This window comes from Chinchilla lanigera, unplaced genomic scaffold, assembly GCF_000276665.1.
Source record: "Chinchilla lanigera isolate Chin_1 unplaced genomic scaffold, ChiLan1.0 scaffold00096, whole genome shotgun sequence".
Classification (NCBI taxonomy): Eukaryota; Metazoa; Chordata; class Mammalia; order Rodentia; family Chinchillidae; genus Chinchilla; species Chinchilla lanigera.
Genome location: NW_004955497.1, coordinates 8,342,959 through 8,368,367, shown reverse-complemented (window position 1 = coordinate 8,368,367; position 25,409 = coordinate 8,342,959). Strand labels below are relative to the sequence as shown.

General features: G+C 40.4%; 1 protein-coding gene across 1 annotated transcript in view; it reads right to left on the bottom strand.

Moving 5' to 3' along the window:
* Positions 1 to 329: 329 nt before the first annotated feature.
* Positions 330 to 25,409, bottom strand: part of LOC102017681 (microtubule-associated tumor suppressor candidate 2-like) — a gene marked incomplete at its 3' end in the record, with an annotated part of 235,319 nt that continues 210,239 nt past the window's right edge. The window contains exon 5 of the mRNA XM_005406382.1: positions 330 to 524. Within this exon, the coding sequence (XP_005406439.1) occupies positions 330 to 524 (195 nt within the window). The remainder of the gene's footprint in view (positions 525 to 25,409) is intronic.

Here is a 25,409-nt window from a genome sequence, read left to right as displayed (position 1 = left end):
TTACCTAGAACCCATGAAGTAAAGGGCTTCTGGAATTAGTCCCCAAGTAAATCATTTTCTAGACTGTAAGACTGATATAATCATTTCCTGGTACATTAATTCCCTATGAGTAAGAAAAGGATAGTGCCAAATTGTCTGCTTTTCTTAAGTGGAAGATTAAAATGCAGTAATAACAATAACAAGAGTGTATCTGTATTCTTAACTAATCAGGCAAAGAAAACGACACCCAGGGACCCAGGCACACGGGTATGTCCTCAGCACACAGTCATGCCTGCCAGAGAATTGCTCAGGTGTGTGCCCACCCCACCTGCCCCACATGCCCCACTCACGGGTGACTGGCCGGCTCTCCTCAGGCTGGGCACTGTCCACAGATTGAGTACTGGAAACCGAAGAGACACTGGAGCTCCGGACAAAGCCAAATGCTGCCATCTTGGCAGCCGGAAGACGTGAGTACCCAGGAGGACGAAGCCCAGATTTGGGTAGATTGGATTTTGCAGCATTTGAACTGGAGGCTTTCTTTAAATCTGTCAAAATGAACCCAAAACAAAACAAAAATTCTCAGTTCACAGAAAGAGAATGCCACAGCAAGTAAATTCTAACCTAGCTCTATCATAAAGAGATGAAAATTATTGTACAGTTCATTTTTGCAAGTAAATCTATTTACAAGAAAGGCCCCTTACCATGGGCTGGGCTTCAAATAGCCCAGAAAGTGGAGGGGCAATTCCTGGCCTGGAGAATTAAGTAGTCTAATCAAGTAGTCTATAGCCTAATTACGTAGATACGTCAAGGACAGATAAATTACCCTACTACAAGGCTGAAGAAAAGGTATAGAGTGCTTAGGATACTGGATGAAAAGAGAATATTTAGTGTTGCAAGTCACCCTACATTGTGAATTACAATTCACCTGAAATTTTGACATATGATGAGCAACGAACCTTTGAAACACATACTCACTAGTGATTTCAATTGGCGGAAGTATTTATAGAAGCATGTATGAAGAATCATCCCACTGACCTTCTGAGGAGTGCAGGGATGAGGAGGGGCTCAACAGATTGAAATCTGAGTTCTCCCAACTATTCACCATATTTCCCCAAAGCCTTTGCCCTAACACTGAAAAACAGAGTTTCCTCCTGTAAATAATGATGACAAAACTGGTCTCAGAGATTTTGTGTCAAAACTTAACTACTGTTTTTACCACAGGACCTGACAGGTGCTCAAATTGATGTTACATTTTTCTCCTTCGCCCATTATCTGTTTTTATGCTAGTCAAACTTCAAACTTAGCTCCTAGATAAGTGAAAGCCAGCTTGTTTCAGGATGATATATATCAGGCCAAAAATCTGGCATGTTGACCAGGTATGGTGATGCATACCGGCAATCTCAGCACTCTAAGAGGCTGAGGCAGGAGGATAACAAATTTCAGCACCCCATGAGCAACTTAGACAGGCCCTGTTGCTGGGAAACAACATTTTGTTTTGTTTTGTTTTGTTTTTGGTTTTTCTCCGGTACCAGGAACAGAACTCACGACCTTGCGCTTGCCAGGCAGGCGCTTTGCCGCTGAGCTAAATCCCCAGCCCCTGAAACAACATTTTTTTAAAGAGCTATGGGATGTAACTCAGTGCAAAGGCCCTCGTTTCAGTTCTCAGTACTGTTCAGTCCATCAATCAATCTGGCATGTCGGCACCACCACAACTCGCCTGAGCGAGGACCCATCGACAGCTCAGTGATGATCATCACCTCAGTAGGAGGAGGTCTCAGGACCAGACTGGATTTTTGGAAGCTATCGACACACCACTGCTTTTTGTCAAAAATGTATAAGGTCCAACCTTCTTAATATTCTATATATTGCCTTCCTCCAATCATTTAACAACTTTTGCCTCTTTACCCTAAGTGGCCTGTACACAGAACATTCAGTAACATTCTTGGCTAAGCAAATCTTTATTATCTAGTAAGAGTCAGCAAATTTCAGGCTAAACATAATTTAAATAATGGCCCATTTATTTCAAAAAATCAATGAAGAAACTATGTATTAGAAAGTATGCATTTGTGGAAATACATAGAGAACTAGTACAGGCCATGCCAAGTCAGTGACAGTCTCCCCCCAATTCCCTCACCCTCTACCAGCAGCTCCCCCTGAAAGTGAGGCCATGGCCAGCTATCCAGATAAGGACAACCTGAACATGCACACGTGTAGTTTCCTGACTCAGGATAGGACGGGGAAGAAACAAGTGAGTACAGAAGGAAAAGGCAACCGCAGCTAGGGCTGCAAATATTCTCACCTCACATTTGTCCTAAGCTTGGAAAAAATGTGTATCTATGAAAAAGGAGAAACAATGCATGATTTAACATGTAGTAATGGCCCGTTAGTATCAGTAATTAATGTCATGTGTATTCTCTTCAAATTGTTCTCATATTACTCTGTAGACTTTAAGATAATGCCCCCCAATAGTGAAAGGGTGCCTGTATATCACATGGCATAAGTTCACATCAGACTGATTTTGGGTATCTATAGAGCTATAAAAGACCTGCTAAAAGTCAAATGTAATTTAGACAATAAATGTGCACTCAACCAATCATAGTTTTTCTTTACAAAAGGTTAAATATCCCTTCTCTAAAAAGTTTAAGACCCCACGTGTTTCAGAATTCAAAGTTTTTCAGATGTTTAAATATTTTCAGAGAACTGGCTCATGGATCCTAGTTTGAAAATCTGAAATCCAAAATCTAAAACTTTTTAGTATCATGTGAGTCCTCAAAGAGTTTCAGATTCTGGATTTTTTAATTAGGGATATATATGCAAGCAGAAAGTTATCTGTAACCTCCCTAAACTAGTTAAGCAGTAATTGACTTTATATACAAAAATTCAAATGTGAAAATATAATTTTTTAAATTTTATCTTAAAAATAAAAGAACAAAAACATATTAACAGACATCCATTTACAAAATAGCACAAGAACAATACAAACAATGAATTTCAGACAAGGTGACAAGAAGTTAACAATGGCTGTTGTATTACATATTGATATCTTCAAAGCGGTTACTCAGGAAAACAAATAGAGACATGCAATAATGATCAATTAACCACTAACTGTTCCTTTCAATAAAACAATAGAAGTTAGTAGTAGGACTGTGTTAGCTATCCTGTATATACATATGTACATAACTTTCCCCTTCTTTGTTTTCTCTTTTCCCTCACCCAAGTTGCTCTTTACTTTTAAGCAGTTTCCTTTCTTTTCACAATGTCTATCATACCTCCTAATTTTTATTCACTCTTTCAGGTTCTTACACTAGTGAAACAGTATGTTGCTTACACATGCAGGTCTGATTTATTTCACTTATGAGTATGGTCTCTAGCTGTGAGAAAATATAATTTTTTTCCTGTAAGTTAAACCCATATTTTGGGAAAGACAGAAAAGTCAGCCTTCTACCACTTTGGGATGTGGTAAGCATTCACCTGATATTTCTCAAAAAGTAAAACCTAAATTTGTTAAATCATTATAAAAGACTATACAGCCATTGAATGTATTCAAACACAAATTTATCTTATTCTACCCTTACTTATGTTCAATTATTGTTCATTCCATCAGTGGAAAGGAAGATGATATGGTTTGTGTCTAGATGTTCCCCCAAAGCCTCATGCAGTCATGGGGGATGGGCTTTTCAGAGTAGGTGGAATCTAGAATTTGTGACTGATTCATGGTCCAATGCTAGGATTAAGGGGGTCAGTGCTATACCTGCTCTAGGGTAGCTATATTATACACAGTGTAAGAGACAGAAAGAGGCTTGTCTCTCCTCCGTCCTTCCTCTTGTTGGTTTTGCTGTCTTCTGCCACCATGAACTGTTGTCTCTGTGTCATGCCACCCTGCCTTGGAGCCAGCTGATTACGGACTTAAATTTCTACAAACTATGAGCTAATAAGCTTTTCTTCCTTTAATTCTGGGCATCAGGTATTTTGTCTCAGCAACAAGAAAAGTAACTAAGACAGAAGGCATAAACATGTGGGGTGGTGAACAACACAGGATTCCAAGTTTTAGAAAATAGTCTCTGGGGCTAGGGATTTAGCCCAGCGGAACAGCGCCTGCCTGGCAACAGCAGTGTCTTGAGTTCAATTCCTGGTACCAGGAAAAAAAACAAAAGAAAAAAAAAAAGAAACTAGTCTCTGAACAATTGCATAGCTTTCTTCAGTCCCAGACCAGCACGTTTTAAAATAAAGGCATACAAAAGCAACCCTTTGTTTCCATGAGTTCCATGTCCACAGATTCAGCCCCCTGCAGATCAAAAATATCTGAGGGGAAAAAAATCACATCTGTACTGAACAAGTATGCACTTTTTTTCTTGTTATTATTTTCTAAACAATATAATAGCTAGTTACATAGCATTTACCCTGTACTAGCATTTATTTTGCATTAGGCATTATAAGTAACCTAGAGATGATTTAAAGTTCCCAGGTCACATGCATAGAGTATATACAAATATTACACCATTTTACACAGAGACTTGAGCATTCAGAGATTTTGGTATCTGATGGGGTGGGTAGGCTCCTAGAACCAATCCCCCATGGATACTGAAGGATGAATGTATTTCTTTCTCTCTCTCTTTCCCTTTCTCCTCTTGCCCTTCCCTCCCTCCCTTTCTCCTTCCGTTCCTCCCTCTGTCTCTTCCTCCCTTTTACTCTTCCATTAGAAAATGCCTGTAAGAGGGCCCAGATATAGGACCTTGCAGAGGAAGACTTCAAAAGCACTAGTGTATATAGAACAATGAGAGTTGGGAGACCACCCCAGCCCAGCCTCTTGAATTTGAACAACACCCCAGCGCCAGTCCTCCTTTCATTGTTTTGAGAGAAGCAGAAAATAAAATAACAAAAGCCCAGGAAATGTGTAAAGCTCCAGGCCAAAGCACATACATAGTAGACCTCAAGACCTGACCCTTCAGTAACCTTTTCCCCACTTGAATCTTATTAAAGGTTCATAAACACGGGCTGTATCTCATGTATGTAATTTAATCAGAATGAACACTGGGATACACATGTGTGTGTTGAAAGCCCCTAAGATGATTCAACACCTTGTCAATCACTCCTGTCAATATTCCCCAAGAGGCCCAGTGAGAAGCACCTGGGCTGAGCTGCACATCTTTAAAACTGGAAAGTTTGATTTATGTGTGTGCTTTTCATTTCCCTGTCAGTCAGACACCACTTTCTGTTCATGCCTCCCATGAGCACTTGTTCCCATTATCTTCAATAAATGCGACTGCTTTTTCCTCTACCACCGGGTGTACACTTGTAATCTTTTGCTTGTCATACACAAGAGTCTGGTGAATCCTCTACAAGGAAGTATCAGCACTATTATAAGGAACTAAGAAAACCGTACTTACAGAAATAAAAGGGGTATACTGGCAATGTTCTATCAAGAAGAAAATAACAATTAAAAAACATTAATTATAAAAATGTCAAACGGAAATTGAGAAGCTTTCAGTTAGATTAACTAATGGAAACAAAGACTCAAATTAGGAATGAAACAAGGAACATCACTACTGATCATACAGAAATAACAATGGATCATAAGAGAATAATGTGAACAGCAGTACCTCAACAAAGTAGATAATCTAGTAAAATAGACAAACTGCAGACAGACAGAGCTCTGAAAAGCTGACTCCAGAAGAAACAGAAAATTTGAATACAGGTAATAGATTCAATTAATAATAATAATGATAATAAAAACTGCAAAAGCAAAGCCCAGGCACAGATGTCTTCATTAATGAATTCTAACAAACATTTAAAGAAGAGAAAAGGCTTCCAACTCTTCCCATAACACTAGTACTGTATTATATTGATAACACAGTAAACATCATGGAAGAAAAAATAACGACAGACCAATGCCTCTTACAGATGCAAAATTCTCACCAAGATACTAGCAAATTTAAGGCAGCAACATACCGATATACAAAGGATTATATATCATGGCCAAATTTATCCCAGGAATGGGAGATTAAGGTAGTACTGTATACTTAAATCAAGGTATGACACCATATTAAGACAATAAAGAAAAACCCCATGATCATCTCAATAGATGTAGAACTCTAAATAACACCATGATTTTTTTTTAAAACACAGTGAACTTGTAATGCAAGAAAATGTTTTTACAATCTGATAAGGGCAGTTAACATCATGGTAAAAAACAAAAGCTTTCCCCCAATAACAAGGAGGAAAAAAAAAAAAAAGAGAGAGAGAGGCCTGCTCTTACCACTTGTATTTACATTATATGGAAGGGTCTATCCAGAACATTTAGGCAAAAATGTAAAATTACTTATATTTATATTGGAAACAGGAAGCAAAACTTTCTCTTTGAAGAAAGCCATTAAGAAATACACCTTAAAAAACCATTTGAATCAGTGAGCTAGCTTAGCAAAGTTACAGAATAAAAACAATATGCAAAAATCAATTGGATTTTATACACTTGCTATGAACTACCCCAAAATGAAATAGAGAAGGCAGTTTCACTTACAAAGGACCAATAATTAGAAATTGCAATAAACAACTGACTACACAGTTTTAAAAAGTCTGCCTGCTAGCAGCTATTAGCCTTGAACCTTCAGCCCCTCGCTCTATTCCCACCCCTTCCCCACGTCTGGGAGCCCGTAAGTCAGCCAGTGCTTGTTCCTTTGATACTAGGAGGCAGTGAGGTAGGAAGTGGTAGTAGATGCAAACCTCACAAGCCCCAGTCCACTTGCACGGGAACCCGCAGCCTCTCACACTTGCTAATGACAATAAAATCCAAAGGTGTCATTCATTCCTTGCTCTTCAGGCCATGTCAGACTTTTTTAAAGGCCTGGGCTGCTCTCCCGAGAAACTCCAATTAGGTAAGTAATATACTTTTCATATCCTCTTGCTTTGTGTGTGCCATCATTGGTCTTCAGGGTGAGTACAAGAAGTGCTTTGAGCAGAATGCTGGGACCATGACCAGCACGACAGGGCTCCTTGTTCTTGCCTTGGCTCATTAACTGACCCTGCTACCTAAGAGCAGGCACGTGGCTTGAGCTGCTGCTTGCTGGGCAGCTTGTGCTTTGAGTTGTTTTGCTCTTTGTTGTGTTCAGACTCCCTTTATAGGGCCTGCTGACCTAATTTCAGTAGTGGGGCCCTTCCTAAGTTGGCCTTGGGTATGTCTCAGCTTGGCCCTGTCTGTATATCTAAGAATGAAGTTATCTGATGCTAGGCTCAGGCAAAAGGCTACTCTATAACTGAGTGGGTCTGTTTCTCAGCCAAGTAGTACTGGCTCCAGGTCTACAAAGCGCTTATGAAAACAGCTGAATTCTGTGTAAGGTACAGGCCCATTGGGTAGAGGTTCACAAAGAGTAGTCATTAAGTTGGGGCAAAAAAGAAAGAAAAGAAGGCCACTACACAAAGTGCTGCGCTTTGTGTTTCTAAAAACAGATGTTTTACAGGACCCTCAAGTACCTTGGCAGATGCTGCTACCTATGCTTCTGTTGCTACAAAAGCCTTAATCCTCAGGGGTGATAGGGAAAACCACCGTACCATGTAGCATGGTGAGAGGGTTAATTCAGACCCTACTTAAGCCCCATGTCCTCAAATCCTGTAATTGCTAAGGATGGCCCCTAACCCCGACAATACCGACTTACAGCTCTATGAAGGAAGACATTTATAAACAGGAGCAAAGTGGAGTGAACTTCTAAGAACAAAGAGAAGACAGAGAGAGGTGGAGGGAGGGGGAGAGAGGCAGAGGAGGAGTGCTGGATGCAAGAGAGGAAGTGAAAACCTAGAGCAATGTTGGACATAGTTGGAAATCCAAAAGTTACTTTAAAATTTATTAAATTTAGACAACAGAGATAAAGGACGTTGGCTGACTTTTGTACATCTACAACATAGGCAATGAACTAACTTCAACATCTGCGTAGTATACCAATTGGCAAACTTTGGTTCAACAACAGTTTTTCCTAGAAATCTCATTAAAAGTAAAGAATGTATTCCCTATAATTATAGTCTTCATCTATACATCTTTCCTTTACAGGTTAAGATTCTCTCATCTTAGGGAGCTATTGAACAAAAAATAGATGGCACACAATTATGTCTCAAATGAACCATAGAGTTATCATCTTCCCTCCACTGATCAGGCTCATAGCATCCAGTGTCCTAAAACACTGCACATTGGGCACGTGCATTTGGACCCAGTGACTGATAAACTGAGCTATAATTAATACTTTGAAACATATAAATTGGCTTTGCAAAATGGGACACTCACAGACCAGTCCCCCAGTTAAGCTAGCTAATATGCCCAATTTCAACAGGAAATGTGAGCACTGAAAGCCATTACTGTATATGCCTCCACTGCTTTTCCATGAACACCCCAACTTGGCCTGTTCTTACCTTAAAATGAATTACACCTCAAAGCTGATTGTGCAACTTTAACGCTATGATGCTACTCATGCAAAACTATAGATACAGCATTATTAAAATTTCTGACTTCAACTAATAAGCAACCAGAATATTATAGATTTCATAATATGTTCTGCTCATTTCCTATTTCAACAGTTTCTCAGTGACAGTTTTCCTTTACTTTCAAATGGATACAACACACTCTTTCAAATGGATACAAAACACATGGTACATCAGCATCCTTGCCATCATATCACACAGTCTTTGTAGGGAAAATCTTCATTGTATCCCACTTTTCCAGGAGGATAGGTATAACACTAAATTGATCATATCCTCCTCTGAGGATATTTATTTGAGACTCATTCAAGACACCCAAGTACTCACAAAGTAGTTTACTCCAAAGATTAGCCTATTGCCCTATGCATACTGCAAGCTCTTGAAAACTTGAATCGATTCCAAAATTACTTGGCAAATCACAATACTTCTTTCCAGACTACCAAGAAACAGCTAAATAATCTTATCAGCACCCAAAATGTTAAAAGCAGCTCAGGATATTTCAGGTTCTTCTAGCTTCAGGATGCAAAAATATTCCTCATTTGCTAATTTTACTGAAGTCCACCTTTAATGGAATGGTGGACTCCACCAAAAGGCTCTACAATTTGTGCAAATTCCAATCAGCTTGCACTCCTTTTAGTTTCCTCAGCAATTCTCTGAGTCTCTGCAGAGATTTTAACAACCTCCTCCCATGCTTCCTGGTGTCTCCCGACCACCAGTAATGGCTATAAGTTGCTCATAGGCTTGTAATACAAGAAACTGCCCCTTGGCCCTAACATATGCAACACAAAAATGGGAAATAGTAATTTACCATTTCAACATGCTGAAATTTCTTGAAAAGAGATGCTTTTACGTGCCTTGATCTTGGGCTCCTCTGTACCTTGGTTCCCATTATCGGGTCAGAGAAGACTCGTCCTATGAACTCACAGTACCTACCAAGGCCTCACTGTTGTAGGATGGAGTTCCAAACCTGGGCCTCCTAGAAATTCCCCTTTCCTCACTATCTTGGCAGTGTTAGAGGAGGTCACTCTTCTCCCAGTCTACTTGGCTACCTTAGAACCACTTGGGATCAACTGATGAACAACAATGAAAGTTTGTACACTTTTCAGAGGAAATGTCACTGTTGTAGTTTACATCTAAAACCTCTCCCCAAAGTCTTAAGTGTTCAGAGGTGGCGCATTTGGAAGGTGATTGGATCACTGAATGCTAGAATCACTAGTGGATTAATCCACTGATGAGTCCACAACAGAATATGCTACTCTGTGTTAGAGCCTTGAGTCACTGAGGTTCTGACATAGAAAGGCATATTCTTGTCTGCACCCAGTCCCACACTTTCTGCTTCCCACCTGCCATGAGTTGAGCAAATTTCCTCTACCATGCCCCTCTGCTATGTCATTTCTGCCTTACAGCCAACAGTCTTGGACCAAACCCTTTGAAACTATAAGCCAAATATCATGGTACTCGAGTTCATAAGCTTAATTCCTTCCATGATTCTGGTTGCAGAAACTGTTTTATGATTTTGGTTGCAATTTGATTAAATTCTGGTTGAATTCTGCAACTACAATCATAGAAAGAATAAAGTTTGTGAACCAAAGTATCACTGGAAACCACTCTTTTATATTGTGTATATTTGCTGGGGATATAGCTGAATGGCACAAGTGCCTGCTCGGTAAGCACAAGGTCCTGCATTTGATTACTGGTACTAAAAAAAAAAAAAAAAACACTAGGTATAAATTGTGTACATTAGCAACAGATATTCCTCATTTAACAACCCGCCTGTTTAACAACCATTCTTCTTTATGACTGAGGTGAGCTGTTCAGATTTACAACCTGGTGCTTAGACTTAAGACCTATCCTTTTTATCTGTATGGTTCTGTACATCTTTTTTATAGAGCCTCAAAGTCTTTTTTGTACAGTACACCTTTATATACTATTGTAGTTTTTGCTGATTGCTTTGTGCAGTACAGTACTTAGTTTTATGTTCTGTTCTACATTACAGTACTGCATGTAAGCATTATATAAATAAAAGCAGTCATCCAGTTGGAGTTTCCTTTGACTGTTTCTTTGTTCTGAATACTGTAATGTACATATTATATTCATGCTGTGGTTAATATATTGTGTCAACTTGAAGCCTAGAAGCTTAACTAAGTAACTCGGCAGTTCTACATCCTGGAGTGAAAAGGACATATTCTTACCACTCTGGGATGTTGTTCATTGTGTCAACTTGATAAGTTTAAAAGTTCAACTAAGTGATTCAGCAGGGGGCTAGGGTTCTTACTTTGTAAACATCCTCAGCTTGTGGAAGAGGAAGGCTCAGAGATGGTGTGGGCATGGGCAGATAGCCAATATACAATATAAGAGAGGAAAAGAGGCTTGCTCCCCTCCCTTTGTGCTCTTGCTCCTTTTGCTGTCTTCTGCTGCTTTGGACTGTTGCCCCATATCATTCCACCCTGCTTTGGAGCTAGCTGATTATGGACTGAAGCCTCCACAAACTGTGAGCTAAATAAACCTTTTCTTCCTTAATTTTGGGAATTGGGTATTTTGTCACAGCAATGGTAGAAAAGTAACCATGACAGAATTTGGTACCAGGAGTGGGGTCATTACTGTGACTATACCTGACCGTGTGGTTCAAGAGCCTTTGGGAATGGCTTGTGGGAAGAGTTTGGAAAGGTTCTGAGATATTGCCCAAAAGAGTACAGCTGGATTACCTTAGGCTGTTCTGTATAGGAGATTATGGCCAGAGCTCAAAGACCAGAAGGCTGGTAGAAATCCTGCCAGGAAAGACCAGGTCCATGAGGTTTCCACTGGGAAGAACGACAGTACTGGTTGTTTGACTCCAGATGATGTGTGTTATGGCTTGGCAGAAAGTTTGTCTGCATTTTGCTCATGTCCAGAGACTTTGCCTGAGACTGAGATTAATGGCAGCAGACTGATTAACCTGGCAAAAGAAATTTCAAGGCAGTTCAGTGTTGGGGCAGTGGCATGGCTATTGTTGGGCGCTTTTAGCCAGATTTGTGTTGTGAATCAAGAGCAAAGAGCCCAGCAGGATGATTTAAAACACTGTGAGTTTGGCCAAAAAGGAAGCTCCAGTAAAGCTGTGGACTACAAAGATAGAGCTGAGATTCCTGAGAAGGAAAGGGAGAATAGAAAAGATGGCCTGAAGGCATCACTAGGAGTAGCAAGTTTCCAACCTTTGCATCCTCAAACCTGCAAAAGTGAAAGACTTTGCTCTGAGGAGAAAACCACAGAGCACCATGTTCCAGAATGGTGGTGGCATAGAGAAATTCTTCCTCAGAATCAGGTTTAGAGTGCTCAGTGATCCAGGCACTCAACCCCTACAGCCAAGAGAGAGGAAAGCCTGGCTATTGCTCCACTGGCAGCAGACCACTGGCATCATCCACATAGAGCTGGTTTTAGGAGCATGCAGAATGCCAGAGTTCTGAGGTTAAAGAGACATCCACCTAGATTTCAGAAGAAGGCCTGGAAGGCAGGCAGTGTGCCCATGAGAGGGCAGTGTGTGAAACTGTAAATGAGAAGCCAAAGGTGCAGTGGAGACCCCAGAAGTTTGGAGAAGCCAGGAACCTGGATCATCTAAGGAAATCTGCAAGAAGAGAGCAAAACAGGCCTAAGAGAGAAACCATGGGAGCTTAACCACCAGAACTGCCATAGGAGTAGAATCACACAGCCCTTTGGAGCTCACAATGTGCCACAGGTTGCTTCAGATGCTGGACATGGAATTACAGCACTCACTGTTTGCTGAATTTTGCACTTGCTTTGATCCCATTCCTTTGTTTTTTTTTGTTTTTTTTTTTTGTTTTTTGTTTTTCTCTGGTACCGGGAACCGAACTCACGACCTTGCGCTTGCCAGGCAGGCGCTTTGCCACTGAGCTAAATCCCCAGCCCCTGATCCCATTCCTTTGTATTCCCATTTGTAACTTTTGGAATGAAAATGTTTATTTTGTGCCACTGAATGTTGGAAGTGTCTAACTTTTCATTTGTACACAGGCTTGCAGCTAAGAGTTTGTCTTACATCTCAGAGGAGACTTGGGACTTGGGCTTTTCTATAATGCTGTAACTGTTAGGACTTTGACAACTCTTGCAGATGCACTAAATGCCTTTTGCACAAAGAAGTGTGCAGGAGTCTTTGGCAGGTCAGGGTTAAAATATTATAGTTCTAATGTAATATAATGTTGATAGACAATACGGTACTTAAGAATAAGTTGTGTTATAAAGTTCAAGTTGTGACATGTTCAGAATAAGCATGTCTTTGTATCTGCAAACTGGTTTAAAGAAATGTGTCTGGTTGCTAGGTCGACAAGGGGTAGATTGTTAGGGTTGACACACTGTGTCAATTTCAAGTCTGGAAGCTTGACTAAGTAACTCAGGAGTTGTACATCCTGGGGTGAAAAGGATATGCCCTTACCACTCCAGGATGCTGTTCATTGTGTCAACTTGAGAAGTTTAAAAGTTTAACTAAGTGATTCAGCAGGGGGCTAGGGTTCTTACTTGGTAAACATCCTCAGCTTGTGGAAGAGAAGGGCTCTGACATGGTGTAGGTATGGATAGATCGTCAATATACTATATAAGGGAGGAAAAGAGGCTTGCTCCCCTCCCTTTGTGCTCTTGCTGCTTTTGCTGTCTTCTGCTCCTTTGGACTGCTGCCCCTGTGCCCTGCCACCCTGCCTTGGAGCCAGCTGACTATGGACTGAAGCCTCCACAAACTGTGACCTAAATAAACTTTTCTTTCCTTAATTTTGGGCACTGGGTATTTTGTCTCAGCAAGGAAAGAAATGTAACCAAGACAATACAATTCCTCAGTTAGTGACCAATTCATTTAATGACTTACTTTCAGGAATGGAACTTAGTTGTTAAATAAGGAGTGTCTGTATTTTGTCCTTGTGATGGGAAAGTGACTACAGGAAACCGATAACAGGAGTGGGGTCTTTGTAATGATATACCTGACCATGTAGTTCAAAAACCTTTGGAAATGGTTAGCAGGAAGAATTTTGAAAGGTCTGGAGATGGTAGTTAGAGAAACCCTAGAATGCTATAAGGTGAGCTTGATGAGCCATTCTGGTTGTGCTGAGAAGACCAGAATACTGATAAGAATGCACACAGTAAAGGTTGTGCTCATGAGCTCTCAGGTACATGTGAGCAGTCTATTGAAAAGCGGACTAGAGGCCACTCATTTTACATCTGGCGAAGAGCTTGTCTTCATTTTACCCTTGTCCTGAGGTTTGTATGAACCTGAATTTAAACATGGTGGACTAATTAACCTGACGGAGGAAATTTCAAGGCAGCATAACATGAGGAAATGTTAAGGAAGCCCAAACGCAGGCAGTGGCGTGGATATTCCTGGTTGGGTTAGCAAGATCTACAGCGAAAATCAGGATCAAAAAGTATACCTGGATGATTTGAAACATTTTCAGTTTGTCCAGAAAGGAAGTGCCTGTAAGTTGGAGCCACAGAAGGTGTGGTTGCTGAATAGATTAGCACCACTAAAAAGAAGCTTTGAGAAGAGAGGCCCAGGGTACTCTGTGCAATCAGAGCTATTTAGGGAATTCTCTTCCCAAATTCAGCCATTCAGAAACTCAGAAGCTGTTGTAACCATGGTCCAAAGGCATCTGGCTATTGCTTGAGCTTGTGGGAGATAATGGTATCACCCACATGGTGTGCAATTTTCATAGATATGCAAAAGGCAAGAGTTATGGGGCCATGAAAACTTCCACTAAGACTTCAAGGGAAGGACTGGGACATCAGGCAATGTGGTATAATAAAGGCAAAGTCCCTGCCAGGAGTGATGCATGAAGCTGAAAGGTATAGCTACAATGTAAACCCCAGGAAGTTGGAAATGCCAGAAACATGGAACAACTGAAAAAAGCCACAGGCAGTGAAAAGAACCAGCCCAAGAAAGAGATCACATGGGCTGCAACCAGCAAGGCCATAAGGGGAGGATGCCTAGACCTCTGGAGCTCACATCTTAAAATCACACGCCCCAGGTGGTACACATGGAGCAACAGGATTTCACATCTGTTCTGCTGAGTTTCAGTCTTGCTTTGATCCAATTTTTCTCTATGCCCTATTCTTCCCTTTTGGAAGAGGGATGCTTGCCCTGTGGAATTGTATGTTGGAAGTATTTAACTTTCTTTTTGATTTTCATAGGGACTCAAAACTAACAACTTAGTTTGAGTCCCTGGGTGACTTCAAACTTTGGACTTTTGAGCAATGCTAAAACAGTTAAGACAACTCTTGGAGATGGACTGAATGCATTTTGCATAATGAAACAGATATGAGCCTTTTGGGTTGGAGTCTTACAGTTAGATCTAAAATGTCCCCCAAAGTCTCCCATGTTTCAAAGGTGACTGGATTGTGGGAACACTGTAGTTCATCAGTGGATTAATCCATTGATGAGTTCATAGTTAAATGTGCTGTTATGAGGTGGGATCTGGCTGGAGGAGGTGGGTCACTGAGCATGTAATCTGGATAGGTGTATTCTTGACCCCAGCTTATTCCACTCTCTCTGATTCCTGGATGCTTGAGTTGAACAGCTTTCTCCACCAGACCCTTCCACCATGCTATTTCTGCCTTGAAGCCAACGAACTATAGAGTGAACCTTCTGAAAGTATAAACCCAAATAAATCTCTTCTTCTTTGGGTTGTGGATGTGAGACGCTTTGTCCCACCAATGGTAAAGTAACTAAAATAGTCACCATTACACTTAATGGACGTTAATAGAGAGCTACTGCTTTTCATTCACTAGTCAGTACTTCTCTGATAAGAGACGGCACCAATCTCAGGCAGCTCAGGCTTCTATAACACAGAGTGATAAACAGGGTTCCCTCATCGTTAAGGAGGCTGGAGGTCTAAAAGCAGAGTGCCAATATGGTTGAGTTCTAGAGGGGGATCTCTTTCTGAGTTTCAGATAGCAGCATGCTGTGTGCCCTCACATGGCAGAGAGAGGATACCCTGGTTTCTCTTCTTCCTGTACTACTATAGTGGGCTCTTCCTATACTTTCATCTTGACTGCACCTAACTGTAATTATACTTCAAAGAACCAAATCCAAGTACTTCACACTGCACAAGAGTTTCAACATATGAAACTTAAGGAAAGGCCAGGCATAGTGGCTTACACCTATAATGCCAGCACTCAGGAGGCTCACACAGGAGGATCATGCAAGTTCAAGGCCAGCCTGGGCAACAAAGTGAGTTCCAGACCGGCCTGAATTACATAATGAGACCCTGTCTCAAAACAAAATAAAACAAAACTGAAGGAAACACAAACATTTAGTACATAACAGGATCCAAGGATCAGCAAAACTGGACAAATTTTAGAGAGTAGTATGACACCAATTCTCTGACCCAAAGTTGATCCCCAATTGCATAATTTTATGCTCCTGGGCCATGGTCAATGGCCTAGCTCTTTGGGCTAACCAGTGGCAGGAACTATTTATTATTCCAACCTGCCCTATTGGAATAAAAGCTAATCCTGGGACTTTCTTGCTATAGATATCTAAAATATAAATTAAGGTCAGGAGTCTCTACATCTAATGAAGCCATAACAAAAAGGCATCAACAGAGCATTCTTCATCTACCTTAGACCTCCAGTCACTGCTGATAATAAGGCACTGGTTTTGCTTCTCAGAATACACAATGGGGGTTTTTTAATTGAAGGCAACTTTTACCTTCCTTTTTATATCAGGGTCCAAACCTCATAAATCACCATAGTGATTTACCAAACAAAGTAAAATTCAAATAATGACTAAATAAAATTTTTTTTAGTCATCAGTGAAACATAAGGGGTGAATTGTAATGAAGAGACTCCAATTTTTAAAGAAAGGAGAAAAACTAAGAATGGGAGAAAATACTTGCAAATTGCATATCTCGTAAGTGTCTAGTATCTAAAACATATAAGGGACTATTTTAACTCCACAATAAAAAGAAACAAACTTCCCAGCGTCATGGCACACACCTGTAATCCCAGCACTCAGGAGGCTGAGGCAGGAGGAGTGTTTCAAGTTTGAGGCCAACCTGGGCTACAAAGTGAGCTCAAGGCCAGCCTGAACTGCATAGCGAGACCCTGTTTACCGAGAACGAAAGTTTATAATTAGTGAAGGTTTGAACACATCTCTCTCCAAAGACAGCACACCAATGGCCAACAGCACATGAAAAGATGCAAACATAGGGGCTGGGGATTTAGCTCAGTGGCAAAAGCGCCTGCCTGGCAAGCGCAAGGTCGTGAGTTCGGTTCCCGGTGCCGGAGAAAAAAACCAAAAAAAAAAAAAAAAAAGAAAAGATGCAAACACCTCTACCTATCAGAAAAATGCAGATCAGTACCACAATACCATACTGCTACACATCCACTAGGTTAGTTATAATCAGAAATACAGTTAATATCAAGTGTTGGCAAGGATTTGGAGATGAAAACTCTCACACATACATGTTGCAGACATGGAAACACTCCAGTAGTTTCTCAGAAGGTTAAATACAGAAGTACTATAAGACCAAGTAGTTCTACTTTCCAGGAATACCCAATGAAAAGATATGTCCACATATGCACATCAATTTTCTTAGTGGTATTACTTAAGAGAGACAAAACGAAAACAATGTAAGTAGCAGATACCTGAACACTGGAAAATTTTAGCCATTAAAGGGATGAGGTACTTGCTACAATTCAGATGAAACTTAAAAATATTAAAACCAAACACAAAAGGTTATATATTACACGATTCCATTATATGAAATGTCCAGAACAGGCAAATCTTTAGATACAGAAGTAGATGGATACTTTACAGTGTCTTGGTTACATTTCTCTTGTTGCTGAGACAAAATATCTGACACCCAGAATTAAAGAAGAGAAGGTTTATTTAGCTCACAGTTTGTGGAGGTTTTAGTCCATACTTAGCTGGCTCCAAGGCAGAGTGGCTAGGCAGAGGGCAACAGTTCATGATAGTAGAAAACAGCAAAAGCAACAAGAACAAAAAAGGGGAGGAGCAGAAGCAACCAGCCTCTTTTCCCTCCCTTACATTGTATGCAAACTACCCACCCCAGGGAAGGTTTAGCCCTCACACCCATGATCCCAGCATTGGACCATGAATCAATCATAAACTCTAGAAGCCCACCCCATGACTGCCTGAGGCTTTGCAGGAACATCCAGACACAAACTATACCAACCAGGACTAATGTTTGGGGGAGATGAGGAGTGACTAATGGGTGCAGGGTTTCTTTCTTTTTCAAGTGATGACAATTCTTTAAAATTAATTCTTATGATGACTGCATCATTCTGATGGTATACTGAAACCCACAGATTGTGTCCTTTTTTTTTGTTTGTTTGTTTTTTGTTTTTTTTGTTTTGTTTTTTTGGTTTTTCTCCGGTACCGGGAACCGAACTCACGACCTTGCGCTTGCCAGGCAGGCGCTTTGCCGCTGAGCTAAATCCCCAGCCCCTGATTGTGTCCTTTAAAAGGTGAGTTGTATTAGTATGTGAATTATATATAAATAGAGCTTTTATTCAATAAAAAGTTTAAAATAGAATGTGTGATTTTATCTTGTTAAGTATAAACTTAAGCGAGAGGTTTTTCTCTCTCTCAAATCTGTGTCAGTATCTTCACTTTTAAAGGGCCTACGTCAGAGAATTTGATCTGTCATTGGGTGTCCTCTACAAAACAACTCTACCGGGAAGGTGAAAGAAATGTTCTCTAGAACAGATCAAAGACACTTCCAAATAAACATCACTACACTGGGGAAATTACAGTAAAACCAAAAGTTAAAAAATGTAAAAAGAGTTTATTATTAAATATTCAAACTTCATGCAAAGAAGGTAAGGTGAACTTATTTATTATTACCAAGGCCTTATACTCTGATAAGATTTTGCAAAAAAAAAATAATAAAAAATAAAAAAATTCTTGTTTGAACTATAAAAGAGATTTTGCTGTCTATTGAAGTTGTAAAAGATGTGCTGCTGCTTCAAAGTAATATTATTTTTTTCTTTTGGGAGATAAATCCTTTGAAGAAAGAAAAGCTTCCTATTTTGAGGAAAGCTGAATTGTATTTGTTTTGGCTTTCTTTCCTTTCTGTATTGATTGCTTTTAAATTATAACTTTGGAAGGCTACGAAACTATCTCAATGAACTAGAATCAGATTAGATTGCTTATTTAAGGTTCCATATTATATTAATAAAGATCCATCCATCATTGTCCAACATTGTTGACATCCCAGCAATAGAATAAAGAAGTTAAGAAAGCAATGTATATTAATTTAATTTAAAATGCCTCACAGACACCTACTTTGGCAAGAGACTTCACCAGCATTATGTGAAATACAGAAACAAACTAAGAGCAGTCCCTGAGCTCGGCTGTCCCCCATGGGAGGAGAAATGGCAAATATTGATCATAGGTGATCACAACCACAACCAGAACAAGAACAGAGGTAAGATGAAAGCTATACAAAGAAGAAAATTAAGTGAAAGCAAGATTATCAAGCTGAATGACTCAGTGTTTTTTATTCAAAGATCATTTTTTTTCTATATACTTTTGTAGTTGAAGTGATTTATTTTTCTACCATATCGAGATGTTCAAGCCAATGCATTTTTTGAGCCAAATTATTTCTTGATTTTATTATAGTTCTTCCTAGCTACTTTTAAAACAGTTTCTTCTTTCACAGACACTTTGTCAAGAGGTTTTGTTCACACAGCTGAGAAGCAATTCTGCCTCTCACCTTGTTTGGGAATATGAACAAACAACAGTTGTTTCCACCAAGCTTCTTTCACACTGTGACAAAACTCTGCAAGCAAATCCTTTGGTATTAAGGCTACAGCTCTCCTGATGGAGACAGGAACACAAGAAACAAAGCAAGGGAAGTAGCATATTTCATTAGTGTACTGCTGTAATGCTGGATACATTGTGTCAACTTCAGAAGTTTAACTAAGTGACTCAGCAAGGGGCCAGGGTCCTCACTCTGCAAACATCTTCATCCTGTGCAGGAGGGGGGCATGGAGATGGTATGAATACCACACCCTCCCTTGAGGTGGGAGGGGTAGCTTGCTTATAATATAAAGGAGGAAAACAGGCTTGCCCCCAACCCTCTTTGCTCTTGCTGCCTTTGCTGTCTTCTGCTACCTTGAACTGTTGCCCCTCACCATGCCACCCGACCTTGGAGCCTGCTGATAATTGACTGCAACCTCCATAAACTGTGAGCTAAATAATTTTAGCTTAATTTTGGGTGTTGGGTATTTTGTCCCAGCAATGAGAGAAAAGTAACCAAGACAACTACATTTCTGATTTCGCATGATTACTGCCAACTGTCTGATTTAAGATTGGACTCAAACTCTAAACCTCAGTTTACGCAATGAAAGTTGAGGAAAACTGCTTAATGAAAATTGTCACTAAAGAGCTTGTTATATTGTCTGATATGTAATATATATCCCAAAATTCACAGCTAACAACTGATATTTTGGCTATCACTAAAGGCAATGTTGTAACTGCAAAAAGCATATCCCCACCAAAAGAAAAGAAAAGAAAAAAAACCAACATAACTCAAGAAGCATAGTAGCCTATTTCCAAGATGGCTCTCCAGTGACTGTTAGCTGTAAATCAGAACTGATCTGGTTGATTAATGAAATACTGTGACAGTGTGTGACTGCTGAATCTAAGTCATAAAGTACTGCAGACTGCTCTTGGTTCCTCTTTCTAGGAAAAGCCAGCTACACTATAGGGACATTCAGAAAGCCCTGGGCATCCCTTTGCTAGCCATGTGAGAAACTGCTTCAGCTTGGAAGTGGGTCCTCCATCCTCCATTAAATATTTTGTGATTGGAGACCAAATGAAATCTCTCTTCTGATGAACAGACCTAACTGCAACCTCCTGAAAAGCTAAAAGCCTGGCTCACCCAGCCCAGCTGTGCCAAATTACTTATGTACAAAGCCATTAGATGGTAAGTGACTGTTGTAACTTTAAGCCAGTTGTAACTCAGTAATATACAACTAGTGCACATATGGATACTTGGAATAGAGGTGATCCCACAACAAGAACCAAATGATGTAGAAACAGCTTTGGAGCTGGCAGAGGGTGGAAGTAGCATGGAACTTGAGGAGAACATCAGTGAAAGCCTAACGAGCTTCAAAGAGACTTTGAGAGAAAACGTAACTTTAGGGGAAGCTGTCATTGGGGGTGTAATGAAGGAAAAAGAAACTGATAAAAAATGAACCCTTATTAATCAATGGCAGAAAATTTAGTAACAGTGGTACATACTGTCATATGAAATACAGAGGTCACACCCAACGAAGTTTGGAAAGTAACTAAAATTTCTAGGTAAAGTGCTGAAGGCACTACCCACCTTCCTTTCACTGTCTGGTAACATGTAAAGAGCTAAGCGAAATAATTCAATATGAAGGTGCTGGTACAGGAAGCAGCACTTGCTAGGTTTGAAATTCCTGGCCTCTCAGATGATAAGATTTTGACCAGTGATCATATTTAGACCATGATCAGAAAAGATATGGGTTCATGATAAAGCCAAAGATAGGTTTATAATATCTTACCTAAGAAATAGATAAAATGAATAACTGTTAAGCAACAAGGCTTCTAGAAAATTAAGGTTTTCATCAATCAGTGGCCTTAACAAAAGCTCAAAACAGACAAAGCTTTCTTTGAAATGACATCGGGGATATGGCTTTGTACAATGGGAGTGAGTCCCTTGAAAGTTCCTCACTTACACTTAGGACTAGTGCTCAGCTAGCAGAGCTCATAGCTCTGACCAGGGCCCTACAACTCAGCACAGGACAAAAGGTCAATATTTATACCAGTTCAAGATATGCTTTCCTAGTATTACATGTCCATGCTGCCATATGGAAGGAGAGAAATTATCTAACAGCTAATGGATCTCCCATAAAGTATCATAAAGAAATAGATGATCTTCAGTATCTGTTTATGTGCCCTCCAAGATGTCAGTAATTCAATGTACAGGGCACCAAAAGGGAACTGATGAGGTATCTCAAGGTAATCAACTAGCTGATGCAGCAGCTAAAAAAGGCTGCTCAAGGGAGCCCCCTTCAGGCTTCCCTGATCTGGGAAGAGCCCCTTGGTCATGCTGGACCCAAATTTTCCCAGTCAGAGATCGAATGGGCTCTCTCCCATGAGTGTCAGTTCCTTCCATCAGGATGGTTACAATCAAACGATGGTAAATCGTTCCCACCTGGCGCTAGTCAATGGAAAATTATGAAGTCTTTACACCAAATTTTCCATTTGGGGAGAGACAAGACCCAACAGATGGTCTCAAAGTTATTCATAGGAAAAGGGCTTTCCCAGACAATTCAACAGATAAGTAAAACCTATCTTTATCCCTTCCCTAGGTTTTGAAGATGTCACGCAGCATATCGAGGCAGCTGGTCTCTCTCTCCTAAATGAAGAAGTAAAATTAATGAGACAGGCCGTCCTCCAAAATCGGATGGCATTAGACATTCTAACAGCAGTGCAGGGGGGTACTTGTGCAATTATAAAAACAGAATGTTGTGTGTACATTCCTGATCCATCTGCTGATGTCTCAATGGCTACTCAAGATATTAGGCAACAGATCAATGATATGGCAGATTCTAAAAATCCCTGGACCTTATCCTCTCTATGGGAGGCCATTACCAGGTCCTCTTGGTGGAAATCTTTGTTGATTATATTCACAATAATCCTGTTTTTCTTATTATTTGGCCCATGCATACTTAATTGTTTCTTTAGCTTTGTCTTCTCTAGATTTAAAGCTATACACCTACCCAAGATAAAAATGCCTGGTGTCTATTGAGGGCCCTTAGACAGACCCTCTGGGGAGCGTCTCTGACTGCCGGTCAACAACTACGACCCTTTTCTGCCTAAAGAAGCCAGAGTGGAAAACAACCATGCTGGCATCTCAAGTTTGAAATTCCAGCTTCCAGAATCATGAGAAAAATTTCTAAGCCACTTAGTCTGTGGTATTCTATAATAGCATGCTGAAGAGACTAATATAAGAGACACGGAATACTGACATATGCTATAAGTTGGATGAGCTCTGAAAACACTAAGACAAGTGAAAAAGTCACATACAAAAGGCCAAATATAGCACGCTTCCATCATATGGAGATGGCCAGAATAGGCAAGTGGGAGACAAAAGTAGATTAGTGGTTGCCAGGCACTCAAGCTTCAAGAAAATCTAGTGACAGCAAATTGGTATTTCTTTTTAGAATGATTAAATGTCTAACATGACAGTAGTAATGACTGTGCAACTCTGAGAACAGAGTTAAAACCATTGAACTAGGGGCTGGGGATTTAGCTCAGAGGCAAAGCGCCTGCCTGGCAAGCGCAAGGTCATGAGTTCGGTTCCCGGTACCGGAGAAAAACCAAAAAAAAAAAAACCATTCAACTTACACTTTAGTGGGTGAAACGTATGGTAGGTGAGTTATATCCCAAAAAAGTTATTTAAGAGAGAGAAAGACAGGGAGAGCTACAGAGAGACAGGGAGAAACAGACACAGTGAGATTTAGACTAAGAGAACACTGGAGCTAGCTAACTAGTTAACTCTCTCCAGAAAAGGAAAGGAAGACACAGAAAATTATGCAGGTGGAGGACTAGACAAGCGCTTATCACCCCAAGATGTAAGAAGAAAACAGAGGCATTAGGCTTTTGTGGTGTCAGTGAACACTCTGGCTACTTTAGAGTAGCACAAATGGTCGCTGGATGAGGATGTCCTCAAGGAGAGTGAAAATGAAGCAGCCCAGGACAGCAAAGGCCAGTAGAACTGAATCTCCTCCAGCTTCACCCAGTTTTACTGAGTCCAGAAACACTTACTGAACACACACTATGTGCCACGCCAGGTCTTACAGAAACAGGGCACCGTCACTGCTAACACCACCATCAGACACCTGAGTGCAGAAAATGACAATAACATGTGCTAAGTGGCATGACCGAGGCATGAACACAGAGCTGTGGAGGGATGAAGTGGAGGGGACTCCAGCCCAGCCTGCACTGGCCGGCAAGGGGGTTCTTGGATGAATGGCGCTGAGCTGAGCTGTACAGGGTCAACAGGAGCTTGCCAGGTTAAGGAAGGAGGCACTGCAAGGCATGGGCACAGCAGAGGCAGGTTGGACAAGCTTTGATTGACGTTGGGGCTCTTGATCATTCTCCTGGAAAAGCCAAGAAACAACTGTAAAGCAAATTGGTATTTGCTGTCCATTTACAAGTAAGCAGTGTGTATTGAATTGAGGTCCAAATCTTGGGTTTATCTTCTTGAAAATAAAATACTGAGGTTTAACAATTTTGGATTATTAGAATAAATAGGATCTGAGTGCCTGCATTTGCATTTCCCTTTATGTCTTCTCATATTACCTGATGCGACTGTTGTTAAGCTAGACAGTACAAATATCCAGTGACATTTTCACTGGACCCATATAACAAGGACCCAGAATAAAACAACTGCCAGTACAAAAATGAATCAAAGCCTTTGTATCAGAGAAATTCTAGGGAATTGGAAAGTGGGAGGGTCAGGAATAGAACAAGAAAGAGCATTATCAATAGAAGGAAATGAGCACAAGGTACTAATGATATCAAAACTACCAGTGTCAGCCTTTGTTGCTGGGCAGAACTGCTTATAAATAGAAGACATTTCAGGGTGACCTTGTACGGACCATCTTGCAGCATTAGAAGAGTTAGTAAACTATTAACTGATTCTATTGCTATTCGTGCTATTAAACTGCTATGTTAAAAATGTGGACTGATAAAGTTCCTAGATCCTATTTATTTTAGTGATTTTCAGGGAAGTCATCAGAAGCTCAAAAGCTAATCAGAAAGCATAATATCTTTGTGAGTGAATTCTGCTGACTCATGGTTTCCTAACCAATGGTTTTAATATTTCAAAGTGGAAGAAATGAAGCAAGTGCTCTATTTGCTTAAAGAAAAACAGAAACTTAAATTATGATGACCTAAGATGTCTTCTGCAAGCAATGTGATTAAAACACTTTCTATTAATGCTTTTACAGTAATGCATTCGTTTTGCATTACTGCACAGCATCCTACGAGAGGCTGAACATCAATGCTGACTTGACTTCTGCAAAACAAGAGACCACCACCAGCTAAAGATGGTAGTGAGAAGACAGCTCTTTTATTTTTCTCTAACCAAAGATGCCTTGAAGATAAAAGCAATTCGATTTTAAGAAGTAAAATTAAAAATCACAGCTAACATCTATTGATTGCTTTTTATTATACAATTTACCTATTTAAATCCAAACAACAGAGGGAAAAGAGACTGGTACTTACTGAGCCAGAGATTCCAATAGTTTTTGGAACACAGAACACAGAGGCCCTGACTGCTGAGCAGAGAAGTGCAGCCTGCAGCAGACGAGACAGCAATGCTGCAGTAGAGGAAGCAACCACTGACCTCCAGCCGGGACAGCCAGGGGCTCAGAGACAACCAAAGCAAGATGGAGCGAGAAATATGCTGAGAAATGAGGAGGGAACTGTGTACACATCCGTGCTCCTCCAGGCATGGAGTGCACGCTCTGAGGCAAAGTATTCACCTCCTAACCAACTATCCTGCCAAGCACTACAGCAGGAAGAAACAGACTCCTAAAGAATTAGAACAAATACACTCCAAGTTCATCCAACTCAATAATAAAAGATCAGGAAGAATTTGAGATCTTTCAGAATGAGGGGAAGGAGAGAGAGAGAAAGAGAAACAGCCCTGGAGATATAAAGGGAATCTAAACAACAAATGATATCTAGATGAATGAATGGCCAGGCATGGTGGCACGCCTGTGATTCAAGCACTCGGGAGGTTGAGGCAGGAGGATCACTGCGAGTTTGAGGTCAGCCTGGGTGGCAAAGTGAGTTCAAGGCCAGCCTGAACTGCATAGCAAAACCCTGTCTCAAAAAGACAAAAATAAACAAATGGATGAATGAATGAATAATATACTGCTATTAACATAAAACATATTCAACTCTATGCAATCAATAACTTCGAAGAAAT